General features: G+C 35.6%; 1 protein-coding gene and 1 pseudogene across 18 annotated transcripts in view; both read right to left on the minus strand.

Moving 5' to 3' along the window:
* DENND1B (DENN domain containing 1B) overlaps positions 1-27,660 on the minus strand; it is a 303,159-nt gene that overhangs the window by 155,449 nt on the left and 120,050 nt on the right. For 14 of the 18 annotated variants that reach the window (XM_070055062.2, XM_070055061.2, XM_051820442.3 and 11 more), the window contains 2 exons: positions 12,030-12,079; positions 10,018-10,137 (listed from right to left, as the gene is read on the minus strand). In XM_070055062.2, coding sequence (XP_069911163.2) covers positions 10,018-10,137; positions 12,030-12,079 — 170 coding nt within the window. Of the gene's footprint in view, positions 1-10,017; positions 10,138-12,029; positions 12,080-14,072; positions 14,122-27,660 lie in introns of all 18 variants that reach the window. The other 4 variants (XM_089312035.1, XM_089312039.1, XM_089312040.1 and 1 more) reach the window with 1 other exon arrangement.
* Positions 1,065-2,761, minus strand: LOC149122482 (phosphatidylinositol N-acetylglucosaminyltransferase subunit P-like; annotated as a pseudogene).

Here is a 27,660-nt window from a genome sequence, read left to right on the forward strand (position 1 = left end):
TGGCTGTGTCAGCATTTGGGGAGTGAATCAGTTGATGGGAGATACCTAATCTCTCTTCCCCATACCATTCAAATACAGTTAAAATCTAAAAACTTTAAAAATAAATAAACCAAAATACCTGAGCTTTGAATAAATATGTCCAACGACTAGATATTTTCAGGCAAATAAATAAACCACAACAAGATTCTTTTTAATTTCATCTTAAATCAGCCTACTTATAACTTCTATCCACTAAGCAAATTAAATTATATATTTCAAAATTTATTTGTATGTGTGTTTGGATGACAATACAACATTACCTTTATTTCTTTTAAACTATAATTTTTCATATTATCAAATTTTCAGATCTGTTAATTTGATTATTTCACCTAACCTTTTGGTAATGCTTTTCACTTTTAGATTTTGGCATTTTTGTGTTCATTACTACAAATAAAAATTTTGAAAAAGGCATGGTCTATAACATGGCACGAAGTGCCTACTAAAGTAATATAAATCTACTATCAACACTGTAAGTAGGGTATTTTAACCTAATTGAAAGATTGAAAACTGCACTTTCTAGCCAACTCTTTTGTCCACATAGAATCTGTCTGTGAGACAGTGGGATAGATAGGATCTGGACATTTAGCCTGAGAATTAGTAAAAAATTTAGTTAAAACTGACAGGTGTCACATGAGAACACCTGGGTTAAATTCCCAGCTCTGGCTCTTGAATCCAGTTTTAACCTTGGGAGGCAGCAATGATGGCTCAAGTAATTGGGCTCCTGCCATCCAAGTGAGAAACCTCTATCAGGTTCCCAGCTCCCAACTTGAACTTCGCCCCAATCCCAGCTGTTGCTGGCATATGAGGAGTGAATCAGCAGATGCAGACATTCTTTCTAATGAGTAAATGAAAGAAAAAATAAATACTGCAATATATTATTTCAACTATCTCCTCAGCTTTCCCTGCTACACCAGTACGATCTTTCTCTTCTGTTGCTAGTGTAGTATTTATTCTATCCACTAATTACTAATATTGAGAACATTTACAACATTGATTGAGCTTAATCTTAGAGAAGATCAGCTTACATCTTTTTACATCTCAATACCCAGTATTAGTGAGAGATATTCAAAATAATGATGGTCAAAATTACTATGCTAGAAACTTATGAATAAATGCTTGATGTTAATTTGTCTACACGCAATTCAGTTTTTAGTATAACATCTGGTTTACTTCACTAATAGAAACTCTCTCAATGCTGGGATGGCCTTTGGTTGGTAGTTCTTCTGCTGTAGATTTTTTTTTTTTGACAGGCAGAGTGGACAGTGAGAGAGAGAGAGAGAAAGGGCTTCCTTTGCTGTTGGTTCACCCCCACAGTGGCCGTTGCAGCCAGCGCGCTGCGGCCGGCGCACCGCACTGATCCAAAGCCAGGAGCCAGGTGCTTCTCCTGGTCTCCCATGTGGGTGCAGGGCCCAAGGACCTGGGCCATCCGCCACTGCACTCCCGGGCCACAGCAGAGAGCTGGACTGGAGGAGGAGCAACCGAGACAGAATCCGGTGCCCCGACCAGGACTAGAACCCGGGGTGCTGGCGCCGCAGGTTGAGGATTAGCCTAGTGAGCAGCAGCACCAGCCCTGCTGTTGATTTTTAGCATAGCTATCTGTGATTGTATGAATGGAGCTGAGTGGAGAGATACTCATCATGTTAATGCCAAACAAGAGTATATAACCAGTGACTATAGTAATCTCTAGGTAGACAGGAAATGCAACTGCCCAGTATTTTTGAGGCCAATAGGTCAAGCCTAATGGCCTTAGCCATGATTGAGGAATAAAAGCGCACATGAGGTAAAGTATGAAGCCAAACTGGGAGCTTAAGAAAAGAACAAAACCATATATGGCTTTCTGGCAATGATGACAGTGAATCTTCCACCTTTTTCCCTGTCACTTTAGTCAGTTGGGGCTCATGTCCACAACTAAGCCACCTCAACACAAGCACTGACCAGCAAGTGCAGACCAGGAAACCGCAGTCCGGAGTGGGGTGGCAGGGGATGGGCAAAGAGGAAAAAGTGAGGGAAAGACCATGGTGTGATGGTGTGCCTAGTATGATCTTTCACTATTAAGAATAGAACATAGTTACATACAAATGGGCCTTTGCAAATGTGGACTGGTTGTCAGCAATAGCAATCTCCTGTTAAAGAGTACATTTCATTTATTCTTTTTGATGATCACAATACCTATACAAAGTAGAACTACTCTGTAGCCTGGTTGTGCTCCTAGAAATATCATGGACTTTAAAGGACCATTTCTGTTGCAAACAGTTCTGATGCAAACTGGCTACTACAAGCTGCAGGCATATTTTGCTTGGTCAACAGTGCTGTTGTTATTGATGTTACTGCTACTTAACTGAATAAGTTGCCAACTTCTAAATTTGAGATAATTCACCTAAAACCTGAATTTCTTGCTCCTATAATATCAAAAGAACTGCAATTATACCCACAGGGTTTTCACTGTGCAACAAATGCCTAGAGCTCATTAGTGGCTTATGTCTTTGGATATGCTACACGCTACCTGGATCACTATTCTTAACCCTCTGGTCATGTTCCTAACTTGTTTCTCTTATTTGAATCCTCTACCTAGTCCTTGTGGGCAACTAAATTGACAACCCCTGATATGAACAAACTAGTCAACAGGAAATCCTACTGCCCACTTTCTTATATAACAAGAATGTGGCCCAGGGTACACAAAGTAGAATAATATAATTCCAACATTGTAACTAGCTTCCATCATAAACTCTAGGTGTATGCAGTAACAATAACATCTCAATTTTTAAGAAAAGCATGCTCAAAAATTTTCATTTGAATATCAAGTGTACATAAAACAAGTACTGTAAATTGTATAAGCTTACCTTGTTAGCACGAGGAATGTTATTCTCATGGTTTTATTTTTGTGCTTTGTTAGGTAATTTTCAAACAGTATATGAGTTCAAAGCAATTAAGTTTTAAATAATATGTAAATTATCAAATTGATTTAGTAAATTCAAATCATATTCACTAAATCTTATAATACCACAGACAGTCAAAATTATTTTCTTTTAATCAACCACAAAAAATCCTAGGAAGTTAAAAAAAAAGTATTGAATATATTATAGTGACTGAATAAGACATTTTACTTGAATTTTAAAAACTAAAAATGAAATTTCTTTAACAAAGAATCACTATGACCCTAAAACCTTGCAAACATATAGAAGTAAAAAACAAATATATTAGGATCAATTATTTTAAAACAAAAGACAGGAAATTAAAGTTCAATTGCAAGACTGTTTCCTTGGTTTTCAGTGAAGACATGAGGCAAAAGACAGATGTGTATATAAAATCATGTGTTTTGTGGCAGTAGGAAGACTTCCCCACACTTGTACTTCCACTTACAGAGCTGATAAAACTTTTACATTCAAAAGTCAAAGGTTAAATAAAGGAAAGGAAATGGTTTTTGTCAAATAGTCAGGTAACCACTAACAGTCTAAGTGATCAGCAGGAACCTAACTTATAGTAATCAAATAAAACTAAGGAAACAGCCTTTCCCTAGAAAAATGTCTAATGTCTAGAGGCCATTTTTCTGTCTGGAAAATTGACACAAAATGTGTAAAATTGAAACATTCTGCTTCTAAGGGATTTACCCAAGGCAGAGTGTGACAGCTTCACGTTTGGTGTGAGTTAAAGGGGGTAGAGGACTACAAAGGACCTAAACATAAATCTGTCTTCCTTATTAGAGTACTTCATTTTGAACCCGTGGCGACAATTTTATAGTTGTAAAATTACGTTAATCAAATTAGGGAAAAAAGTATTTCTTGCATTTTTATTTTTATTTCTTGCATTTTTGCTAGCATATGAAAGTAATTTTAGATGCAAACAACAGCAAAATTTAAATTAATAATATTTTGAGTATTTTGAAATCTTGTTAGACTGAGGTAGACATCACAGAAATAACTGAAGCAGAGAGCAATAATTCAGTATTAAATACCAACTTTAACATTAAATAGACCTAAATTCCAATATCTCCTCACTAGAGAGTGAATGAAATGAATAAACATAAAAATATTAAATCCTAAAGCTTACAACAACAACACATGGTTTTATAGCATTGTGAGTAGAATTCTGATTTTCTCACTTGGAATTCAAAGGTTAACCTAAATTACTTCCAAGTCTCAGTATCACCCAAGAGTAAAGTGGCTTTTACATATTTTACACAAACTTTCAGCTTAGAACTCTAAGGAATACAGTAGTTTTTTTGAATAAACTATCTAAGTAACCTAGCAAAGCAGCTGGCCATAAAACAAACACTAAATGATGTTCCGGGTTATATTATCGTCATCATTAGTATCATCATTAACATGTTCAATCTAGAAGTTTGTGCTATTCAAGAAATTCAAGGAGCAAAGTTATTTTTTGCTTATTCCAAAGAAAATGCTCTACCAATTTGTACTTTATTTCACTTTGTACTAAATTATCTTAAACTGCATATCATTTTCACTATGACTACTTTTCTAAGGACATGAATTTTAAACTGTTAACCTCAACAAAAACTTAACAAAAAACTTATAAATGTTTTTCTTTTAAAGTTTTTAATCATTAAAACAGACTGACCCATTACACGGTAACTTAGAAATGAAAAGTTTTTTTGTGAACTTACAGCTGACAGCAAGAGAAAAAATTGTTTAGGACATTGTAAAAAAGGAGAAACATTAATTAATTTCTATCTAAGAATCCTAATTAATATGCTACTGAGAATGAAGGCTGAGTAATCAATTACCCCATAAGAGAATACTTAAAAATGAAACATGCTTTAATATAAATGCACCAATTTTACATGAAAGAGGGAAACTCTTTATTGAAATTACAGAAAAACCCTAATATCTGGGTCTGAGATCGTCACAGTCACCTCACTAGAATATTTTATTTTTCCAAAGGTCATTTTTTCACCCTGAAATCTCAGATTGCAACAGTGCACCACAACACTGCCCCCTGCCCACGGTTAGTTCTGCACAGCTGTGATCCACTGACAGTCAAGCTCTGCCTATGCTGGATTCCACATCCTACAAACTTCACCATGAGGCGCAACCGAAAATTCATAGAAAATGTGTATTCTGAAAAAACTATGCATGGATTTAAAAAAAAAAAACTTACCTCTTAATTCCATTTTTCCATGAACTTTCTGAAGTACCCTTGGGTATATTTTACCTGACAGGAGATGACCCAGCAAAATCCCCACTAATATTTAATATAATATCTGTTGTTTCATATTTACAGTTTCTGAGCTATAGAAACGACAGTAACTCAGAATTTTAGAACAGGAGAAAACTGATTGAAACAATTTCCACTGATTGAAAGAAATGGATAAAGGCTAAAGTACGGGGCCAACACTCTGACACAGCAGGTTGGGCGATCACCTTTGATGCTCACATCCCATATGAGGGCTGGTTCAAGTTCCAGCTACTCCACTTCCAGTCCAGTCCCCTGATGATGTCTCAAGTACGTGGGCCCCTGCATCCACACAGGAGAACTGGATAGAGTTTTGGGCTCCTGACTTCGGCCTGGCCCATCCCAGTCATTGGTGGCCATTTGGGAGTGAACTAGCAAATGGAAGTGCTCTCTCTCTCTCTCTCTCTCTCTCTCCTCTCTCTCCTCTCTCTCTTGATCTGCAACTCTGCCTTTCAAATAAAATAATCTTTTTTTAAAAAAAGGCTGAAATATATAAAATAAACAAAATTGGGGGTTTAATCTACTAGAATGTACACAATCAGATTAATATGCAATTATTTGTTTTCTAATAGCATTTTTTTTTTTGACAGGCAGAGTGGACAGTGAGAGACAGATAGAGAGAAAGGTCTTCCTTTACCATTGGTTCACCCTCCAATGGCCGCCGCGGCCGGTGCGCTGTGGCTGGCGCACTGTGCTGATCCGATGGCAGGAGCCAGGTACTTATCCTGGTCTCCCATGGGGTGCAGGGCCCAAGCACTTGGGCCATCCTCCACTGCACTCCCTGGCCACAGCAGAGAGCTGGCCTGGAAGAGGGGCAACCGGGACAGAATTTGGCGCCCCAACCGGGACTCGAACCCGGTGTGCTGGCACCGCAAGGCAGAGGATTAGCCTAGTGAGTCGTGGCACCGGCTCTAATAGCACTTCTTAAAATATATACCCATTTATATATGCATATAATTTGATTCCTTATAAGAACATCACATACTATAAAATATCATTAACATTTCTCCAAGTCAGGATATATATTTGTGCATAATTTTTCCTAAAAGATACATAACACTCGATCATATTAAGCGTCATTCATTCATTTATTCAGCAAATATCTATTAAATCTATTAAGAGTTCCTTATGTGCCAGGAACTGCTGCCGACACTAGGACTGTAAGAGTGAACAAAAACCACCTCTGCCCTTGTGGAGGTAACATTCTGTTTGGAGGAAGAAAAGTCATGGCACAAAGGGGTTATTGGGGAATGTACCATAACACACCTAATCAACTGCTATTGAGACACAGTCACATCACCATTTTGTAATTTATGTTTTTTCAATTTACAGATATAATTGTATTTATTACATAAAACATGATGTTCTGAAGTACGTATGACTACATCTAGCCAATTAACATATTTTTGCTATTATAAAACATGTTGTAATATATAACTTTGTTCATACTTCTCTGTTTTGTCTTGCGACTATTTCCAGGATTTAAATTCCTACAACTGAAAGCATTGAATCAAGGAGTATGAGATTTCCAAAATCTGATACATATGATTAGATTTCCCTTTAAAAGGTGATGCCATCTTATAGTCCTACAGATAGTAAAGATGTGCACTTCTTGTGATATTTTAAAAATATTTCCATTTCTGCCAATCTTGATAGCCTTATTTCTCATATCTCAGTAAGGCTGTGAGCATCATTTACAGGTGAATGTACTATCCACATTTCCTCTGTAACTTATTCAGATGTTTTACTTATTTTTTATTGGGCTCTTTTTTATTAACTTGTAACAATTATTATGTATCTGGCTATTAACTCTGTTACAGTGGTTGTAAACATATTTCTAGCACTTTATTTTTTTTGCTTTAAAGTTTCTTTATAAATTTGTCACCAAACAGAAGTTTTCATTATTGTGTATTCAAATACACCAGTCTTTCAGGTTTCAGGATTCCATGTTAGGTATGTAAAAACTTTGCCTGCCACCATCATTTGCTTAAAAGTCAACAGTATATATTTTTTTAAACTTTTATTATTTATTTGAGAAGCAGAGACAGAGGGCATGCACATCCATTGGTTCATTCCCCAACAGGCCACAACATCCAGGGCTGGACTGAGGCCACAGTAAGGAGCTAGGAACTCAATCCAGCTCTTCCACACTGGTGGCGGGAATCTAATTACTTGAGCCATCACCAGGATCTTGAAGAGTCAGTATTGGCAGGAAGCTACTGTCAGCTGGCAGAATTGGGAATTAAACCCAGTAACCCCAATATGGGATGTGGGCATCTTAACCATTAGCCAAAACATTAATTTTATTATTCAAGCACATTCAGAATTTTCTATAATTAAAATTGCATCATTCCTTTCAATAATTACAAAGACAAATATAATGTGGTGAAAGACCATCAAAATGGGTGGAAAACCCAGGACCCAAAACATCATTATTCCTCTCACTACAGCATTTACAGAGATTTTCCAAACACTAATTATAACTTAGGAATAGATATTTACTTATCTACAACAACTTTCTGAATTGCTGAATTCCATAATATCTGAATTCTCTGTTTAGTCTTAATTTATAGTCTATGCTCTAAATTAGCTGTTCTCAAAGAACACCCCAGCACACAGACTACTGGGATAGTCTCAAATGTGCCAAGAAAAACAATAGAGAGAAAGAAAGATTTGTTCATGTGTGGGTCGGTATGTACAATGAGAGAGAAAGGGAGAGTGAGCAGAGATATGCCTGTTAGCAACCGATAAATCTAGGTGATGTTTATGCAAGAGTTCATTAAACTATTGAAACTTTTCTATAAACGTGAATGTCTTTTAATGAAAAGTTTCCAAAATTCATAGAGAAAAATAAGAAATCATACACAGCTTTGGTTTTCTTCCAGGATAAATCATCAGGCACAGTGCCCCGAATTATGCTCCCCTTCAAGCTGTAGCTTTTGAACCCGAGCCTGAAGCACAGTGGTACAAGGCACTCTCCCAACCACTCCCCACTCTGTCATCCCTGTGCCCTTGCCCTGCCAACCTGTTCCAAGTTAGAAAAATCAATCTACAAATTTAAAGCATAATGAGCTTTGAATAAAATATGTTTTAAATACAATTGTTATTGAAATGGAAGATTTATGCCTCAAGAAAGAATGAAGGCATATTAGCATTATATCACTTTATAAAGCAGTTAAGCATTTACTTTTGAATAAAGACTGAAAACAAGTTCTCCAGATCTAAGTTTGTCCTGAGTAAATGAATAACTTCATTCTCAATGAATAATAAAAACACAGGTAAATAGCCAATAGAGAAAACAGCAATTTTATATCAAAGTTTTCTTTGTAATATGTTAATTTATAGATCAAATGTTATTGCTTTTCCTATTAGCATCTCTATAGATTCTAGGTTGACCAGTACTCAATATGACTTGTTTAGAGTCCTACTTTTTTTTAATTGGATTTTTTTTTATTTGACAGAGTTAGACAGTGAGAGAGAGAGAGAAAGGTCTTCCTTCTGTTGGTTCACCCCCCAAATATTCGCTACTTTTATGGACCACATTTCAATGCCTGCTTTCAAGACTTACTACAAGGACAATAACATTTAGACTCTTTCCTCCTCAACAGCGAGTCCCTGGGGTGCAAAGTCTGCAGGCAGGAGATGCTCTCACCTCCTGCTCATCAAAGCAGATGACGTCAGCCATGAAGGCAGGACAGGAAGGACCTGTGGAAACCTACAAGCTCACTACACAGCTAAAGGCCTGCTATGAAGTTCTAACTTTCTGCAGCCACTGGAGAGTGCAGGAACACAAGTAGCAGATATTCCACTTCTCAGAAGGAATTAGAAATATAAACTTTATATAAAACTTCCTAAAGCTTATAAGGTTACCAAAAGGTTTTATATTTTTTAAAATACCCATTGGGCTAGACAAAAATATCTAAACAGTTTTTTGCCTAGAATCAGAGTTTGCAACTTTTGCATTTAAGTAGCAATTCACTTTCAAAAATATATGTTCTGGGGCCTTGCTGTGGCATAGCCAGTAAAGCCGCCACCTGTAGTGCTGGAATCCCAGCTGCTCCTCTTCTGATCCAGCTCTCTGCTATAGCCTGGGAAAGCAGCGGAAGATGGCCCAAGTCCTTGGGACTCTGCACCTGTTTGGGTGATGGGAAGAAGCTCCTGGTTCCTGGCTTCAGATTGGCACAGCTCCAGCCATTACAGCCAACTGGAGAGTGAGCCAATGGATAGAAGACTTCTCTCTCTCTCTCTGCCTCTCCTTCTCTCTCTGTGTAACTCTTTCAAGTAAATAAATAAATCTTAAAAAAAAAAAATACAAGTTCTGGTTCATTGATAGAAAAGGGCATACTATAATTTAATTGAATTTTGTGCAACCTATATAAGGTGCAAAACCCACATTACTGGAACTCATATAAATATTTAACTTTCAAAAATCATCCACAAAAAAAATCATTAAAAGAATCAGGTCCTTCAAGCAAAATTAGAGTATGTTATTGGTAAGTCTTTAAGCCCAACGGATTCTGTATATAGAAAGGAGGGAGTTTACAGCCATACCACCATGAACTTGCCCGATCTCATCTGATCTCGGAAGCTAAGCAGGGTCAGGCCTGTTCAGTACGTGGATGGGTGAAAGTAAGGAAAATTCTTTTTCAAATTACTTGGATTTATAAAGGAAAAAAACGAACTATAAGAAGTGATTTTTTTTCTTGCATCCCATATATAAAAAATGTGAGAGAGAGTAATCTACTTTGCATCAATTTTGTTTTTTTTTTTAAAACAACAAATACTCACCTAAGGATGCATAAACAGATTTTGCCTCCTGATGTGAGCCTGCAGAATCCAAATCTCTGTTTACTTTCAATGTCTGTCAGTACAAAGGTAAAGTGCTGGCCAACTTGATTTTGAGACACCCTAAAATATAGGAAGATTAGGAAATACAAAGCCTTTTATAGTAATTTTCTTGAAGAAAAACAAGCAAAAACATATTTATATGTGGCATTCATTTGAGTAGAAAATGTATAAACTAAATCATTAGTCTCATATCATAATAAATTATAGTATCTTGTTTGTAATTTATTTCCATTTTCAAAACCAAAGCTGAATTATTATGGATATTATATTTTGGTTGTCTGATGTCAAGATTATAGCCAGGAAATATGTGCATATATTTTTAAATATAAATATTTCATCTAATGATTTATCTTGCCTCTTACACCTCAGTGTGACACATATGACAGTTCAAGATTAGCTAAAAATCTTTAAAGTTTAGCCAGTGAGCTTTTTTAAAATACAAATTATATTCTTACTTTGTACTTAGAAATTTATTCCTTAACATGTTAGTAGCCTTCAAAGAGAATTCCAAGAAATAATACCAAGAGTATTTTGTGTGGTACTTTATTGGGTGAGAATGTCAACATAAGAAGCAATTAAACAGAATTGGTGGAGGCTGCCATTAGAAGCTGCAGCAACATGATTTGCTATCTAATCAGGTTTAGTGTAATTGGGGAAAGCGAGGCTAGGGTTGAGCAAAAGGGCTCAGTCATCATGTCTAGCTTCTTATTTCTGTAGTTTCAGTAATAGCATTTTGATAGCCTTTGGGATATTTTATGACTGCATTTAGTCTTATGAAACCTTAAGGTAAACTATCTTATGACTTCCTGGTAAGGAATTATATAATCCATAATACTTCAGCTTTGGTTTTGAAAATGGAAATAAATTACAAACATTATACCAATACTACAAACTGTTTAGCCAGGAAATCTTGCATCTCAAATGATGAGTATTTTTAAAATATAATGTTAAGGAATAGTTCTTTAAAAACTTTTATGAACTTCAAAAAAATCACCAACAACTAATGTGCCCTCCACTGTCCAAGGTTTATAATAACATCTTTTTATCTTTACTTCCTTTATTTTATCATTATTATCAATTGGAAAATTGTAACTTGGCAGGGGTTGCAGGGAACACAATTGATTCCCCAGAAATAAGGTAAAAGAAGGAATATCATTTACCAGCAATATTTATAACTATTCATCAGCCAATCAGGTGGAAGTCTTTGTTTTCAATATGGTTAAAATATTAGACTTTCATTAATCTTTACTTTAGCAAAATATTTCCCTAAAATAAAATTTCTTTTATCTACCCCTCATACCACACTTTTAAGAAAACTGATAATAGGGTGTGAAAATTACATGAAAAACAATAAATGATGTTATTATGCTCAAAGGGCTATATATTCTATTAAATCTCAACTACACAAAAGTAGTTCATTTAGTATTTGTTCAGTAAAATACAAATATAATGAGATTTTCAAACTGCTAGCAGGGTTTCCCCATAGCCTTCCACAATATTGCAGTATTTCTATAAAGCTATTCTTGGAAGACATCAACCCAGGAGTGTTACAGCATCACACAGATGGTCTTTTCAATTAGGGTGAAGTGAGACAGAAACCAGGATAGATATATCTAATTTTAAAAGACACAATTCTAAGGACATCAAGGACATATTAATATTTTTCCTTGTGCTTACAATGTGTAACTGATAGATAATGCAAAGAAATAGATGTTACTGACAATACATTTCAGACTTTTCCTAAATGGCCACCAGAGAAAACAAAAGATATAAATGATTTAAAATGTTTCTTCACTACAAATATTATTTAATTTTGAATCTCTAGCCCTTTTTGTTAGAAGCAACGAAGAGAACACACATTTCATTTTATTTTAGAAAAAAGCACATAAAGTCATTTTATAGTGTGCACTAAAATGAGCTAAAGTTATTTTAAATAATGACTTATACTATACCTTTCAACGTCAAAGGGGAAACAGAACTTTGGCACAGTCTGTAGTACTTCCTACAAATGCAAATAAAAAAAAGCTTTAGAACATTTTTAAAAGATGTAGTTAAAACTTTTTTAAAGACATTTTCTATGAAAAAAAGTTTTTTTTCCTTGAGAAAAATAGCACAGGTTCCTAGACTAAAATAATTGATTATTAAAAAGGAATTACGTTTGGGCTTTGGCAGATTGCACTGACAATGCCACAGGAGCCCCAGGAGGGAAAGGCCTGGCCTGAAGGGTATTAACACCCTTCACATCCCCGCTGGGATTCCCTTCAACAAGGCCATATGGATTTTACAAGAAGCACCGCACCATATGGGTAAGCCACGGCTGCTGCTACTTGTACTACAGACTAGCCATAGGGACTTCTGACAGATCCTGGCTCAAAAATATAAATGTTGTTTCAATTAAAATGCAGGCAGAGAAAAGGGAATGAAGTTGGCAGGAGAATGAATTTACTGAGAAGTCTACCACCACCACTATGTCCTGTAGACAAATGCTTTAAAAAAAAAAAAAAGATTTTCTATAGCTAAATAAATACAATTACACAAGTATGTTTCAACTCTTGATACTAAGTTTTATCTTAAAACATTCTCACATAAATGTGTACATAAAAACAAAACTTTAAATTAAACCACAGCTTCTATTCTATGTGCTTACACTTAAGATTTGCTTAATATGAAAATCAATCATCAAATTAAACTTAGAAACTAATCTGATTGATTTTAAAACTTCAGTAACTTTATAGTCATTATAAAATAATCGTAAAACCTTTCAGAGAGCATATGCACCAACAATTATAACAAAATGCTAATAACTGTCAACCACTTGCCACCAAAGAAAACTATCTATTTTGCTACACATAGAAAATATAAAATTAACTCTGACTCAAAAGTTAATTTTAGAATTAAGCACAATATTATACAATTTCAAAGCCAGGAAAGCTTACAAGGCAGAAATTTATGAATGTATTTCCTATTAAAAAGAAATAACAGCAAATATCTTAATGTAGCAGCATTCTCAAAAAAATACCTTATCTACCACCTCTACCAACACAGCTTACATAAAAGGAAATCAGGATCTGAATATTTAAGCTCTGTTTATACATATAGTATTGAGTGCTTTAAAGTAGAATTTCTTGCATTCATTTAAAATAAAGATTTTAATAAGATATCAATTAAAATTAAGACCTTGTAAAATTCTAGTACCAACACCTAAGAAAGCTTCAAGAGCCTTAACTCACAGAAGCAGAATGAAAAGCACCATATAAATAAACATTTTTTGCCCTTTAGGGCAAAATGCTTTCTATGAACATGCACCTTCATAAGTATGGGCACAAACTCCATATTTAGAGAGCCCTAACTACTTTACTACTGACAATATTTTGTTAAGCACAATTAAAGGAGTCATTAAGCTTGAAATAAATTAGTTAGGCTGAAAAAGTGTTCATTACCAATGAGAACAGTTCATTTTCATTTCACCACTGCTTAATCTTTATCTTGTGCTGCTAAAGTAGAGCCATATACCATATTTACTACACATACGAACATTATTCACATATCCTCCTGCAAAACTGACCACATAATTTTGATAATAAAGAATATACATGTAAATCTCAACATTTGTCTCTAAATATGTCCAAAGTAGTAATACATTTCACATCAATTTTAAGACTCAAATTAAGAAGAATGCATCTCAGTTAGTTGCTCCATCTTTCACACCCTCCCCCTCCCTTCTTCCACAAGCAACACACATGCACACACTTCTGCAAAACAGCCTCAGCTCGCTTCCCAACTGGCAGAAGCATCCCTCAGGGGACAAGTCTTTAAACCTCCGCACTCTTTAAAATTCAACCAGCCAGCAGGTCTATAGACTAGTGTATAAACAGTATAGACAAAAAAAAAATCTTTTCTCAGCTTATGTCGGTGACAAAGCAGCTTGGCAGCTGACTGTTTCTCCCCTGACAGTATAAGCTGGGTTTACACAGATCAATAGCTGGAAGTCCTACCTAGCTCCCAGGACACGGTGTTCTTCCTTAATTACAGGTGCTATTCAAACTGAAGTTAAAAAAGAAAAAAAGAGAGATTGGAGAGAGGAAAAGAATGCAGGCAAATCGCTTTATTGGGTCCTTTTAGCAATAGTGTTAATTGAAGATTATACTTCAGCATTTTTGGGGAAAGACTGGTATTTCTTTCACACACATGTTTTCTATAACACACACACACAATTCTGCATTGGCATCCACAGATTATATGAAAATTTTAAGATAATACAACAAATATCCAGAAGTTATCAGTTTTCCCTTTTTATACAGGTTTCTAGGTTTTTTTTTTTAAGAAATTTCCTCAGCCAAGAAAAGTGATTTGTTTCCTAATACAAAATGTATTATTGCTATAAAAAAGAAGACACTGACTAGCACAAGTCCAATGATAAAAAGCATAAATAACAAATAGATTACAGAATTGTGAATAACAAAATGCAAGGAATAATCATACATATTTCTGCATATGCCCCACAAACAACACATCCATTATGATATTAATCACTGGAAAAACAACTGATGAAAATGTATACATTGGCTTTTTTTGGTACCATATCAATATATATCTACTAATAAACATTAAAATGAAACTTATAAGAGTATGCTGCTAATGATAGAAGAGTATATTAACGTTTTATCTCTTGAGTTCAACAATTAGCACTAAAATGTATATACTAAAAATAGAAACAATTTTTAAAAAACAATCTACTTTTAAAAATACTAAAATGTATAAAGTTTTACATCCTGATCAAAATTGAACAACTGTGGAGGTCTTCAAATTTCTCTGGGGAAAATCGAAGATGAAGTGAGGAATGCCACTTTTTATATAAGTAGTTGATTTTCCTTCTCCCCACTTCTCTCACCACCTTCTAGGAAATATAGGTGTTCTCAGAAGTTCCGTATCTTCCTCTTTCCACCTCAACAAGCTATATTTGTTCTGTTAATTTCATCTATACCCTACCTTCAACTACAATGACTACATCTCTTAGTCTTATAATTTAGACATTTCTGTGAATTCAAAGATTACACATATCTAACTGCTTTCTGGCCTCACTTTCTGAATGTTCCTAGATACCTCAAATTCAGAATGCACAAGACTGAAGTCACTTCTTCCTTTCAAGTCCTTATCATCTAGAATGGCAGCACCAACCACCAGTTAGTCACTGAAATCAAAAACATGATAGCCTTTTAGACCCCATTTTACTTTCTTGAGCCCCATTTACAACCATTTACCAAGTCCTTGAATTAAATTTCTTAACTATCTTGCTATTGAATTTCTCAAAGGAAGGAAGGGTGGGAAGGGTTGGAAGGAAGATGAGAAAGTATCAGAATCACTGGCAAGGGTTTCTCAAAACATATTTGGTTGCCGATACTGTAAACCCACACAGATAGTTAGCCCTGAATGTTTGAATAGCATCTATAACTACAGAATAACTGTATCTGTTTAATGAGGCTTAATATATATAAGGAATAGTTGCACTCCCATAGCAAGAAGTGACAGGTAGCATTGCTGAGGGACCATTTGATTCAGTGTCCTTCTGCAGGACTTAAGGGTCTTCACTTCTGCTCGACTGTGCTGAGTCTGTTGGCTTTGTCCTCGGCTACCTCTGCTCATGTTCAGAAAATGAGCTGCCCAGTTCAGCTCATCACACAAAGACACAGCAGTACAACAGTGATTGATCAAATCTCTTTTTCTGAGTCTCTTCTTATCAGTGAGGAAACCGTTCCCAGAAGTCTAACTGCTGACCTTCCCATCATATCTAATTAGCCACAAGGTTACAGGCCACTCCTACCTATACTAATTACCATCAAGGGAAATGGCTACCTGGATTCAGCTTAATCTAAGACTTGTTCATGGAAGTCAGAATTCAAATCCATTCACTTTCCAATAACCAGGAAACATGAATATATAAAGAAGCCTGAAATGAACTGATTTTCTACTAATGTTCTCAAGAAAAAAATGTAATATTACATAATGTCATAATTCCATTCACATAATTTTACTCAGAATACTTTTACAAAAACAAGAGTGACCTGCCAACGTTAAACTTTCCAAAGCTATGGATTTTTTAAAAAGATAATTAACTTTTAATATTTTCTCTGCAAATAAATGAGAATAGATACTATTTGTTCATTAAATCTACTTAGACTTTACAGAAGGAAGTATAAAAAAATTCTTAAAAGAAACATACACTAAGCTACTTGGCTAAAAGAAGCCTGCAAAACACAGAACTGAGATATCCAACTCTCGTGCTGAGATGTTCCAGGCCATCACAGCAAACTTTCAGGGACAGTACTAGGTATTTTAAATCCTCAAGGGAAACGCCACAGTACAGAGTGCTGAATTAGGGTGGGGAGATGGGCATTTAACACAGTCATGAGAGGTCTGCATCTCAGTCAGAGTGGCCAGGTCTTAGTCCCAGATCTGCTTCCAGCCTGGTTTCCTGCTAATGTGCACCCTTGGAGGAGCAGGCGAAGTCTCAAGCATTGAACCCCTCCCACCTTCGAGGAAGACCTGGTGCGGTTTCTGCCTCCTGGCCTCAACTGTGGCCCAGGCTGCTGCGAGCACTTGGGGAGTGAACCAGTGTATGGAAAATCGTTTTCACTCACTTGGTCTCTCACACTCTCTCATAAAAATAAACAATCAAATAAATAAAAATTTTCAAAAGTTAGGATATATTTTATTCAAACAGGAGGATTACATTTTTGTGGTAAATTACAGAAACAGCCTCTTTAAATATCATCTCTATTTTCGATTTAGGAGTATTTTAAATTTGGTGACTCTGTTTTAAACCTAGATCCAGAAAATAACTGTCAGGATAACTGTTCTCAATGTGGGATATTTTTTCTTGGCTTGTATTTCCATGCACTGTTTCAGTTAGAAATAAATTTGTCCTTTACTCTCCCTCCTTAAATTAGGGAAAGTACTGTTAAGTCTGTAAGTTCCAATTCTAAAATCATTGAGATTTTTAACAATGATCAAGTTCTTAATCTCCATCAAACGTTAAAACAAATTGACATTAGTAAGAAAATTTAAATGACTGCTATGAAATAAATACATTCTTCTATGCAAAGAACTGAACTGTAGAACGCAAATTTTAAGAATTTGTGTTTCGTGTGTGTCAGTCATACAAGGACTGATGATGAGACCTCTGCAATCTAAAATAACTTTAGTTTGATATAATCCAACAAAAAGTGTATATCAGAAGCAGAGAAAAGTAACACTACAAAGAAATAAATAATAACATATATTTATAAGATAAGTGGTGTGCTTGGCAAATAAGACATAATGTATTACTCATTAATTTATGATAAAGGGAAGTATTTAAAAAGTATGCAGCAGGGTTTATATATAAGCAAAAGGATTTGTATTTTTATTTTTTGGTCAAAAATTCTGTTGCAAACTGCCTTTAAATTTTTATTCGTATGCATGCACACAGTCAGGCATCTGCACGGCTCTCAGAAGTTCCTGCCGTTGATGGCTGTGGCCGCCGCACACGTGTCCTCTCTCTGGAGGTGCATTTTTGTGTAATCCTCACTTTCCCACAATTCAGTTGGGTTTCATATGCAACTTACTGCATCTGGATTTCTGTAGCACACCTTATAGTCTGAGGTTTTAATTAAATATTCAGAACAAACTTTTTTGATCCAAAAAAAAATATAGGCTTTAAAGCAAAGACTTCAGTAGCAATTACCCATCTTTATCTAAGAAAAATCAACTTAAGAAGAAGACTTTTTATTTAACCCTGATAATCATATTAAACTCCCCAATCTTTCAGACTAATATATCTACTCTTCGTCTCATTTACTCCAATTTTAACTAGTAATGTTTTACAGGTCAATGGAAAGATGGAATAAAACAGGACAATGTCTACAATGTTTATTTGCATTAACAGATAATAAGGTATTTAAAACATATAAAAAACAATAATTTAAATAAAGATAAGTGAAATTGAGATAACTAGGATAACTCTTCCAAGTTTTAGAGAGAACCCAGTTTTCCATCAGTCAATTGATCAGCTCCCTTGGTTCCAGAGAACAGCTGGATGCTGTAGAGAGTAAAGAAAATACAATTTTTGATTTTTAGAACTATAGAGATAGATTTGATCATTAGAAAACAAATGAATGTACACAGGCACACATGCATGAGGTAGCATATCAAAGCAGTCAACTGCACCACGTTCTGGAGTCAAGCCGCTAACATTCACATTCAGGCTCTGCAAGCGACTGCCTATGTGCTTCAGGTAATTCATCTATAAACAGAGCAAAAGTCAATGTATGTATCTCACAAGATTAAATGAGAATTTATTGGGAAATTTATATAAGAATTAAGCGAAAATAAAAATCCATGTAAAATGATTAGGACAGTGTCAAATACATAAAACCCTCTGAACTAGTGTTGTTAATTAACCACATTTTAATAACTCTCAAGTGTGATATGAATTCCAATAAAGAAGAGATTCATTTATGCAACCAATATTTTCTGAGTTATACACAACATTAACAGCCTATGTCTTGATGTCAAAATGTTAACCTATAGAAATATGAAATAATGGAAAGTATTATATGAAATAATTTATCTGCCTTCTTTGAAGATTTTTCTTATATTTTATATAGGTTATATGGATACAGATATAGATAAATGTATGGATAGAAATTTGAATATATTCAACTACTTCTATTTAACAAAACACAACAGATGCAAACATTGCTACACAATGTATATAAATGACTTCAATACAGAGAAGAAGCCTGCTATACTCGCTACTTTTCTAATTAAAAATGTCTTCAAATGACCATGCTAACAGACATTTTTCCTTTAAGGGTGAATTTATTAATAAAGTTCCCTTTTCATTAACATATTTATTCATTAATCTACTTGATAAAGATTAATTACCAACTCTATATAAGGCATTAGCCAATGTGATGAATGAAGTATTTCTTGCTGTCTTCTTCGACCTAAAATTAGGCCTTTCTTTCAACTTTCTTGGCAAAAAATTTCACTAAAAGTACCTGCGAAAACATACCCTGCTTACAGATTTATACTTCCTATTTAATTTTGAAGACTCTTTGCTTTTGTTCATCTACTTTGCATGTTTCCTCAGTCGTGTGGACCACCTGCTTCTGAAGCACACTGTTCCTTTTATTGCTCACAGGCAGACGACAGACCGTGCGCGATCGTCCTTCTCACCACATTCACGCATGCTCTCCAGAGCAAACACTTGAAAACTACGTCTCATGCAGCTCTGAGTTTGCAAGTTCCAGAGCTGCAAATTATGATTATTCTTTTTTTCTGGTTCTGTCTAGAACCTAATTCAAAACTATACCTAAACTGTCTTATAAGTGAGCATTCTTGATATAAACCATTAGGAGACTTATGTTTTGTCTTGTGTGATGTTTTATAGAAACAATAGGACCCTTAGTTTTAGAATACAATTCAGGGATTCTAAACTTTAAAATGTCTTAAAAATGCAGCTGCAGGTGGCTCTTACGTTCCAGGACCAATGGCATACTTATTAGTTCTCTAAGCCTTGAAGATTTAATAACATGTAATGTCACCAGTAGAAATCAGAAAAATAGTCTATTTTTAAAGTTTGGAAAAATCACAATTGAGGGGCTGGCACTTTGGCATAGTGAGCTAAGTGTCACCCTGTGATGCCAGCATCCCATAAGGGCACTGGTTCTACTCCCAGCTACTCCTCTTCCAATCCAGCTCTCTGCTATGGCCTGGGAAAGCAGTAGAAGATGGCCCAAGTGCTTGGGTCCCTGCACCATTATGGGAGGCCAGAATTCAGATCTGCCCAGCTCCAGCCATTGCAGTCAACTGGGGAATGAACCAGTGGATGGAAGACCTTTCTCTCTGTTTCTACCTCTCTCTGGCTATAACTCTACCTCTCAAATAAATAAATACGATCTTTAAAAAAAAAATCACAATCAATTATCCACCTAACTATTTGGAGGCTCTCTCTACAGGAATTAAATAATAATTATACAATTATAAAAAATAGATTGTTGTATGGAGACTATTTTTAAAAGTATAAAGTCTAATCAGTACTAACTCATATATTTATAAACTCAATGTAAAATAATATAAATAATATCTATATTCAATTTATAAATACTTAATGTGGGAATAGCAACCACAGATAGAAACTCCAAAAAAATGAAGTGTAGAAGGAATGTACATCAAAACAATAGAGGCCATATATAACAAGCCAACAGCTAACTTGCTACAGAATGAGGAAAAGTTGACGGCTTTCACTCTAAGACCTGGAACAGACTAGAATACCTTCTTTCACCACTTTTACTCAACATAGTACTGGAAGTCCTAGCTAGAGCAAGTAGGCAAGAGAAAGAAATAATGTCCCTCCAACCTGGAAAGAGGAAGTCAAATTGTCACTGTTTGCAACAGACATGACATTATATATATATTGAATGACAATATATATATATATTGAAAATCCAGAGACTCCAATAGAAAATTATTCTCACTAATGAATAAATTCAGCTAAATAGCAAGATATAAAGTTAACATTCAAAAAAAAATCATTAACAATGTCACAAACCAATAGCAGATTATCTACAAAAGAAATCAAGAAAACAATCACATTTCTAATAGTTAGAAAAAAAAACTAAAGCCTAGAATTAAATTTAGTGAAGAAGATAAAAGATATCTATAATGAAAACTTTAAAACTGATTAAATTCAAGAATCCACAAATGGAAAGACATTAAATATTCATGGATTGGAAGGATCAATATCATTAAAATAGTCATACTACCCAAAGTTTTTAGAGATTCAATCTCCATCAAAATACCAAAGACATTCTTCAGAGTTAAAAAAAATTACTAAAATTTGTTTGGAACCACAAGGGCGCTGAATAGCGAAGCTGAAGGCACCACACTAGCTAACTTCAAGATATAACAAAGCTACAGTAATCAAAACAGCATCATAAAGGCATAAAATAGACACATAAGACCACAGAATAAAATAGACCCCCTACAAAGAAACCTAGGTATCTATAGTCAACATACCTTTAACAACGGGGCATTGTAATGAGCAACAAGAATTTTTGGATCAGGCCACAAAAACACAGGAAAGAAAAGCAAAAATATATAAGACCTCATCAAACTAAAGAAACTCTGCACCCAAAAAAAGGATACCATCAACAGAGAAAAAGACGTACCCCACAAATCGGGAGAAAATATTTGCAAATCATGTATCAGATGGTGATAACAAGTAGAATATATAAAGAACTCTGGGTCGGTGCTGTGTCCTAGTGGGTAAAGCCACAGCCCGCAGTGCCAGCATCCCATATGGGTGCCGGTTCAGATCCTGGCTGCTCCACTTCTGATCCAGCGCTCTGCTATGGCCTAGGAAAGCAGTAGAAGATGGCCCTAGTCCTTGGGCCCCTGAACCCACGTGGGAGACCCAGAAGACATCCTGGCTCCTGGCTTTGGATCGGCACAGCTCTGGCTGTTGCGGCCAATTGGGGAGTGAACCATCAGATGGAAGACCTCTCTCCCTCCCTCTGCCTCTCCTTCTTTCTCTGTGTAACTCTGAAGTTCAAATAAATAAATAAATCTTGGGGAAAAAAGAATATATAAAGAACTCAACAGCACATTATCAAAAAAGCAAAAGATAACAAGTGGTGGTGATGATGTGGAGAAAACAGAAGCCTTTCATATTGTTGGTAGGAATGTACATTAGTACAGCCACCATGGAAAACAGAATGGGGGTTCCTCAAAAAACTAAAACTAGAACTACCATATGATCCAGTGATTTTACTATTAGGTATATATTTAAGGTATTCAGTATACATATAAGGAAATTAAAAGTCTATCAAATAGACACCTGCACCCCCATGTTTATTGCAGCAATATCTGATTAATCAAGAAATGGAGGGGGTGGTGTTGTGGCATAGTCATACATAGTTGGTAAAGCTGCCGCCTGCAACATCGTCATCCCCTAGTAGCACCACTTAAGGTACCAGCTGCTGTACTTCCAATCCAGCTCCCTGCTAATGTGCCTAGGAAAGCAGTGGATGATGTCCAAATATTTGGATCCCTGCACCGACATGGGAGACCAGGAAGAAGCTCCTGGCTCCTGTCTCCAGCCTGGCCTTGTCCCACCCATTGAGGCCATTTGGGGAGTGAACCAGCATATGAAAGGTCTCTCTCTCTCTCTCTCTCTCTCTCCCTATCTCTCTCTCTCTCTCTCTGTAACTCTGCCTTTGAAATAAATAAATAAATCTTTTTAAAAAATGGAAACAACCTAGGTATCTATCAACTGATAAAAGGATAAAGGGAATACAATACAAATACAGAATGGAATCCTATTCATCCAGACAAAAGGATGAAATCTTTTTTTAAATTTTTTTTTATTTAAGGCAAACACATTCCATGTACTTCATATATTCAGATTTATGAGCATAGTGTTACTTCCCACCCCACCTTTCCCACCATTTACAATGATCTACTTTCAGTTTATTATATACTCATAAGCTTAACCCAATACTAAGTAAAGAATTCGAAACAAGTCACAAGAAGAAAAACACACTGTTCCTGAACAGTAGAAACAAGGACTGTAAACAGTCATCAAATCTCAAAATGTCAGTTTCACTCATATATACTTTTTTGGTACTTTATTAGTTATCACAGATCAGGGAAAACATATGGTATTTGTCTTTCGGGGACTGGCTTATTTCATTAAATATAATTTCATTAAATAAAATGTTGCATCCATTTTTGCAAAAGACAAGATTCCATTCTTTTTTATTGCTGAGTAGTATTCAATTATATATATATATATCAAATCACACATTTTTTATCTACTCATCAGTTGGTGGCATATGGGTTGATTTCATATCTTAGCCATTGTGAATTGAGAGCTACAATAAACACAGGTGTACGGATCTTTCTTTGATGTGCTGATTTCATCTCCTTTGGGTAAATTACCAGGAGTGGGATTGCTGGGTCATATGGTAGATCTATTCTCAGCTTTCTGAGGTATCTCCATACTGTCTTCCACAATGGCTATACTAGTTTACATTCCCACAAACAGTGGATTAGGGTACAAAAGAATGAAATCTTATCATCTGCAACATGGATGAAACTGGAGATCCCTGTAAGTCAAATAAGCCAAGACAAGTTCCACATGATCTCACTCACAGGTGGAGTCTAAACGGTTGATCTTGTAGAGTCTAAAAGTAGAATGGTGGTTGCCAAAGGGAGAGTCGAGGAGACCGGATGGGGAAGTTGGGGAGAGGTTACCTACTGGGTACTAAGTTATAGTTAGATAGGAGTCATATGTACTTGTGGTCTGTTGTGTAGTAGAGTGACTAGAGCTATTAATAACATACTATAAAATTCTCTAGATAAAACAAAAGGATTTTGAATGTTTTCCCCCCATAAAGGAATGTTGAATGTTCCAAGAAATAGGGACATTTACCCAAATTGAACATAATGTATACATGTATTAAATATTATGTGGCATCCCATAAACACATTAATTAAAAATTAATAAATTAATAAAAATTAATAAAAAGAGGTTATATAGGTATTTTAATCACAACATGTGATTAGTCAGCAGCCAGGTCAATGAAATTAACAATGAATTAGAAAGTTCTAGTTGTTATAACTGTTATGATCAATTGAAACAAGTGTGTGTCTAATATCTTTAAGGGTTTATTCAACTTTTGAGTTCCCCTAAAGTCTAACATCACTTGCTCCATGAAAAACAACTAAACTCATATTAAATTACACATTTTAGTACCACAGAAATCAATTTACACCATAGACATTTCAAGAAAATGTGAATTAAAAGTGTCTTTACTATCTTTCTAAATAAAGACATGATAAAATACACGGCTTACTCTACACCAAGTTCTGATCCAAGCACTTGACATATTATCTCATTTAATCCATATAACAACATATATTTTATTCCCTTTTATATGTGAAATGAATAAAATTGAAGCACAGAAAGGCTAAGTAACTTGTTCAAAGTCACATAGGCAGCAAATGGTAGAAACAGGATTTGAAACCACAGCCTAAAGCTTCCATCCATATGCCCTTCCTTATGTATTTTTTATTTTGTTTTTATCCAGGTTACAATCTATCATCTCAGAAGCAGCTCCAGGCTCTTGGTCATTGTGGCCATGTGAGGAGTGAACCAACAGATAGAGGATATCTCTCTCTGTCTCTCTCCCTCCCTCCCTCCCTCCCTCTCTCTCTCCCTCCCTCCCTCCCTCCCTCCTTCCTTCCCTCTTCCTCTATGTATAACTCTTCCTTCCAAATAAAAATAATTAAATAAATGAACAGAATAATATGCCTACTTGATCTCTATTACTGGATATTATCCATATATATATGAAGAGTTAAAATTATACAACACTTCATATTCAAAGTTCAACCCAATGACTAGAAAATAAAGAAATGGAGTGTAAAAGTGTGGTAGGAGGAGAGAACAATATGGAGCCACAAAAGTAAGTGTTATCTGCCCTAGGTTGTTCTATTCACTTGCAATTAAGTCCTGGGACAAAAATATAAACCAAAAAACAAAAATAAAAAATAAAAACAATGCTGTTGATATCTAAGCTTGTTACTACTGAGATATTAGATCTACAGTAAAAACATACATTTGTCAAACTCCTTTAAGTAATAGACTTATGAATAAGAACTTAATAGTGATTTTTTCCTCACAGATGTGCAAAATACCAAGTAATTAAATTTGAAGAATTTTACTTAAAATCAGGCACAAAATCATGACACATTAAGAACAAAGACATACCAGACCAAGTAAGTACTAGAGTAACACAGGAAAGAAGAGGATAAGACTGGTTAATGATAATAGAGAAAGAATTGAAAGAGTATTTCATTATCTTAGTGTAGGAATCTGTAGATAGGGCAAAGCTGTCTATATTTGATGCTCCGATGAAGACAGAAAACTGATACTAAGTCAGTAAACACCCTGGAGCCAGCTGCTACATTTTTAGCAATTCTATTCACTACAGTTTGACAAACTGACCCCTCCCTTTCTCCCTCCCTTCCTCGATTCCTTCCTCCCTTCCTCCCTCCCTCCCTCCCTCCCTCCCTCCCTTCCTTCCTTCCTTCCTTCCTCTCTCTCTATCTCTCTCTCTATCTCTCTATCTCTTTCAATTAAAAGCAGGAACTAAGTTTTCGTAATTAAACAAAACCTTATTTAAGTTTTATTTAGTCAGGAAGTCAATAATCCAGCAGTTCCAAAGTCTCTTCTGTATTTTGAGGTTATCTCAAATTACACAAGAGTTTTCCTTTTTACAAAAAATACATAGGTCCTAAATTTTAAATTTTAAGTCCTAAGTGAAGTGTTTCTTGAAATTCTAAACAGAAATATCGTGAGCTATTATTTTTCAAACTTATTCTGCCCCACCCACTATAGAACACCCACTTCTTGGAATAAAAATTTAGTTCATGCTCCCTGCTGATGTAATCTTTGGCCTCTTGCTGAGATTATAAGTGAAGGTGCCAATTTTGTTCCTATGTCTCATAATGGAGAAGTCTTTCAATAAGAAATTGAAATATGAACACTGGTTCTTTTTTCAAAAAGAAAGCCATCAAACAGCCCTCACCAAATAGCAATGCGTTTTGGTCACCCCTCGTCTAGTCCACTTTGGCACAAGTAATCTTAAAAAGAAAACACAATTTCCTGAGTCTCTTGTGAAGGATTTTACTCAATAAGCCAGAAGCTATAAACAGAGTTACTTGATAAACTTTCTCAGTTAAGAATTAATAATTCTCCTGAATAGACTATCTCAGAACTTCTATTATTCTTTATATTATGTTACTGAAATATATGGAAAATGAGTAATTAGAAAAACAAGAATGACTTATCTGTAAAAGCAGATTAAGTAAATTCTTTATAGTCCGATTCAAACTTTCATCAGCTAAAAAGCAAAACTAAAATAGTTCTTCCTTTCACTCGAAATGTTCTGGAAAGTACGATGTCCATTCAACGAGTCTATCACTTCCTGCCCTTGAGTCTTCTCAGGCCACCAGAGACCTCTAACTTCCACATTTTAATAGCATGTTTTTTTCTTAAGCACAGCTTCACGAGAAAGACTGAAATGACTATTTGCATACTCGAACAGGTAGGTTCTACAAGAAAGGACGTGGAATTTCCTTGCCAATACCCTCCAAGACTTGGAATTACATTTTTTATACTTCACCATATTTGAGTTTTTTGCAATATATGATACTTCATTCATTGATTCAACTTGTGCTTATTAAGTATAAAACTTGGGATTCCGAGACAAAAGTTTTCTGTCCCTTGATCTGAGGAAACGAAGGCTTTGACTAATCTCCTCCCATGGAAAGTATCTTCCCTGGATATCTGTTTCCATTTTTTCTAGTTCTCCACCTAGCCTTGTCATTTCTTTCCACCATGCTTCACAATTCCTTCTCCATAAGTCTTCTCCATGGCATCCCCAGCGTTCTGCCTTCAGCCCTTCCCTCTCCATGGGGAATCTACTCTCGCTGATAAACACCATGAACATAAGCTTGGGCTGTCCAGCCAGAATGCTCGGTTCAGAGTCCAGTTCAGCTACTTGATACTTGTGTAAAATCACTTATGTAAGTTTTCCTCTTTGCTTCAATTTACTTATCCATGAAAATAATGAGTACTGAGGATTAGATGTGTTGATTTCTATGGTACAAATCATGTACCATTCAATTCCTAGAATGCTATTATTCAGAGACATAGTGTAAATCATTAAACAGCATGAATGTTGAGGCTAGACCGCCTTGCTTCAAATCAACATTCTGCCAGTGGATAGATGTGGGAACATGGGCAGCTGACAAGGCTTCTCTGTGCCTCAGCCTCCTCATCTAAAATGCAAGATCATCACAAGTATCTACTTCATAGAAGGACAGTGAGAATTAGATGCATGAACAAGTATGAAGCCCTTAGAACAACATTCGGGAAGGTTTTTCTTAGTGCTGCTGACATTCAGTTGACCCCAAGCTGAAAGGTTTTTCTTGCAAATATCAATCTGATAATGTAAGAAGGAAGCGTATCATGTCTAACACTTATCTCATTATCTTCTTCAAAACCTCCTCTCCCTTAATTAATAGCATCCCCACTTACCTAACTTCCTAATCCAGAAATCTTGGTTATACTTTGCTCTTTACTTTATTAAAGACCTCTCAAAAGATGCAGGAAAAAAGTATTTGATAAAATTCAAAATAATGTAATATCATCTCATATCTATTAGGATACTCATTATCAAACAAAGATAAGTGTTGGCAAGGAGGACATAGAGAAACTGGAACTTTTATATACTGTTGGTGAAAACGTAAAATGGTACAGCAGCATAGAAAATAGTTCCCATGGGGCCAGCGCTGTGGCTCACTTGGTTAATCCTCCGCCTGCGGCACTGGCATCCCATATGGGTGCCGGGTTCTGGTCCCAGTTGCTCCTCTTCCAGTCCAGCTCTCTGCTGTGGCCCAGGAAAGCAGTGGAAGATGGCCCAAGTGCTTGGGCCCCTGCACCCACATGGGAGACCGGGAGGAAGTACC

This window comes from Oryctolagus cuniculus, chromosome 13, assembly GCF_051225735.1.
Source record: "Oryctolagus cuniculus isolate XC-2025 breed Fujian yellow rabbit chromosome 13, ASM5122573v1, whole genome shotgun sequence".
In the NCBI taxonomy this organism is placed as follows: Eukaryota; Metazoa; Chordata; class Mammalia; order Lagomorpha; family Leporidae; genus Oryctolagus; species Oryctolagus cuniculus.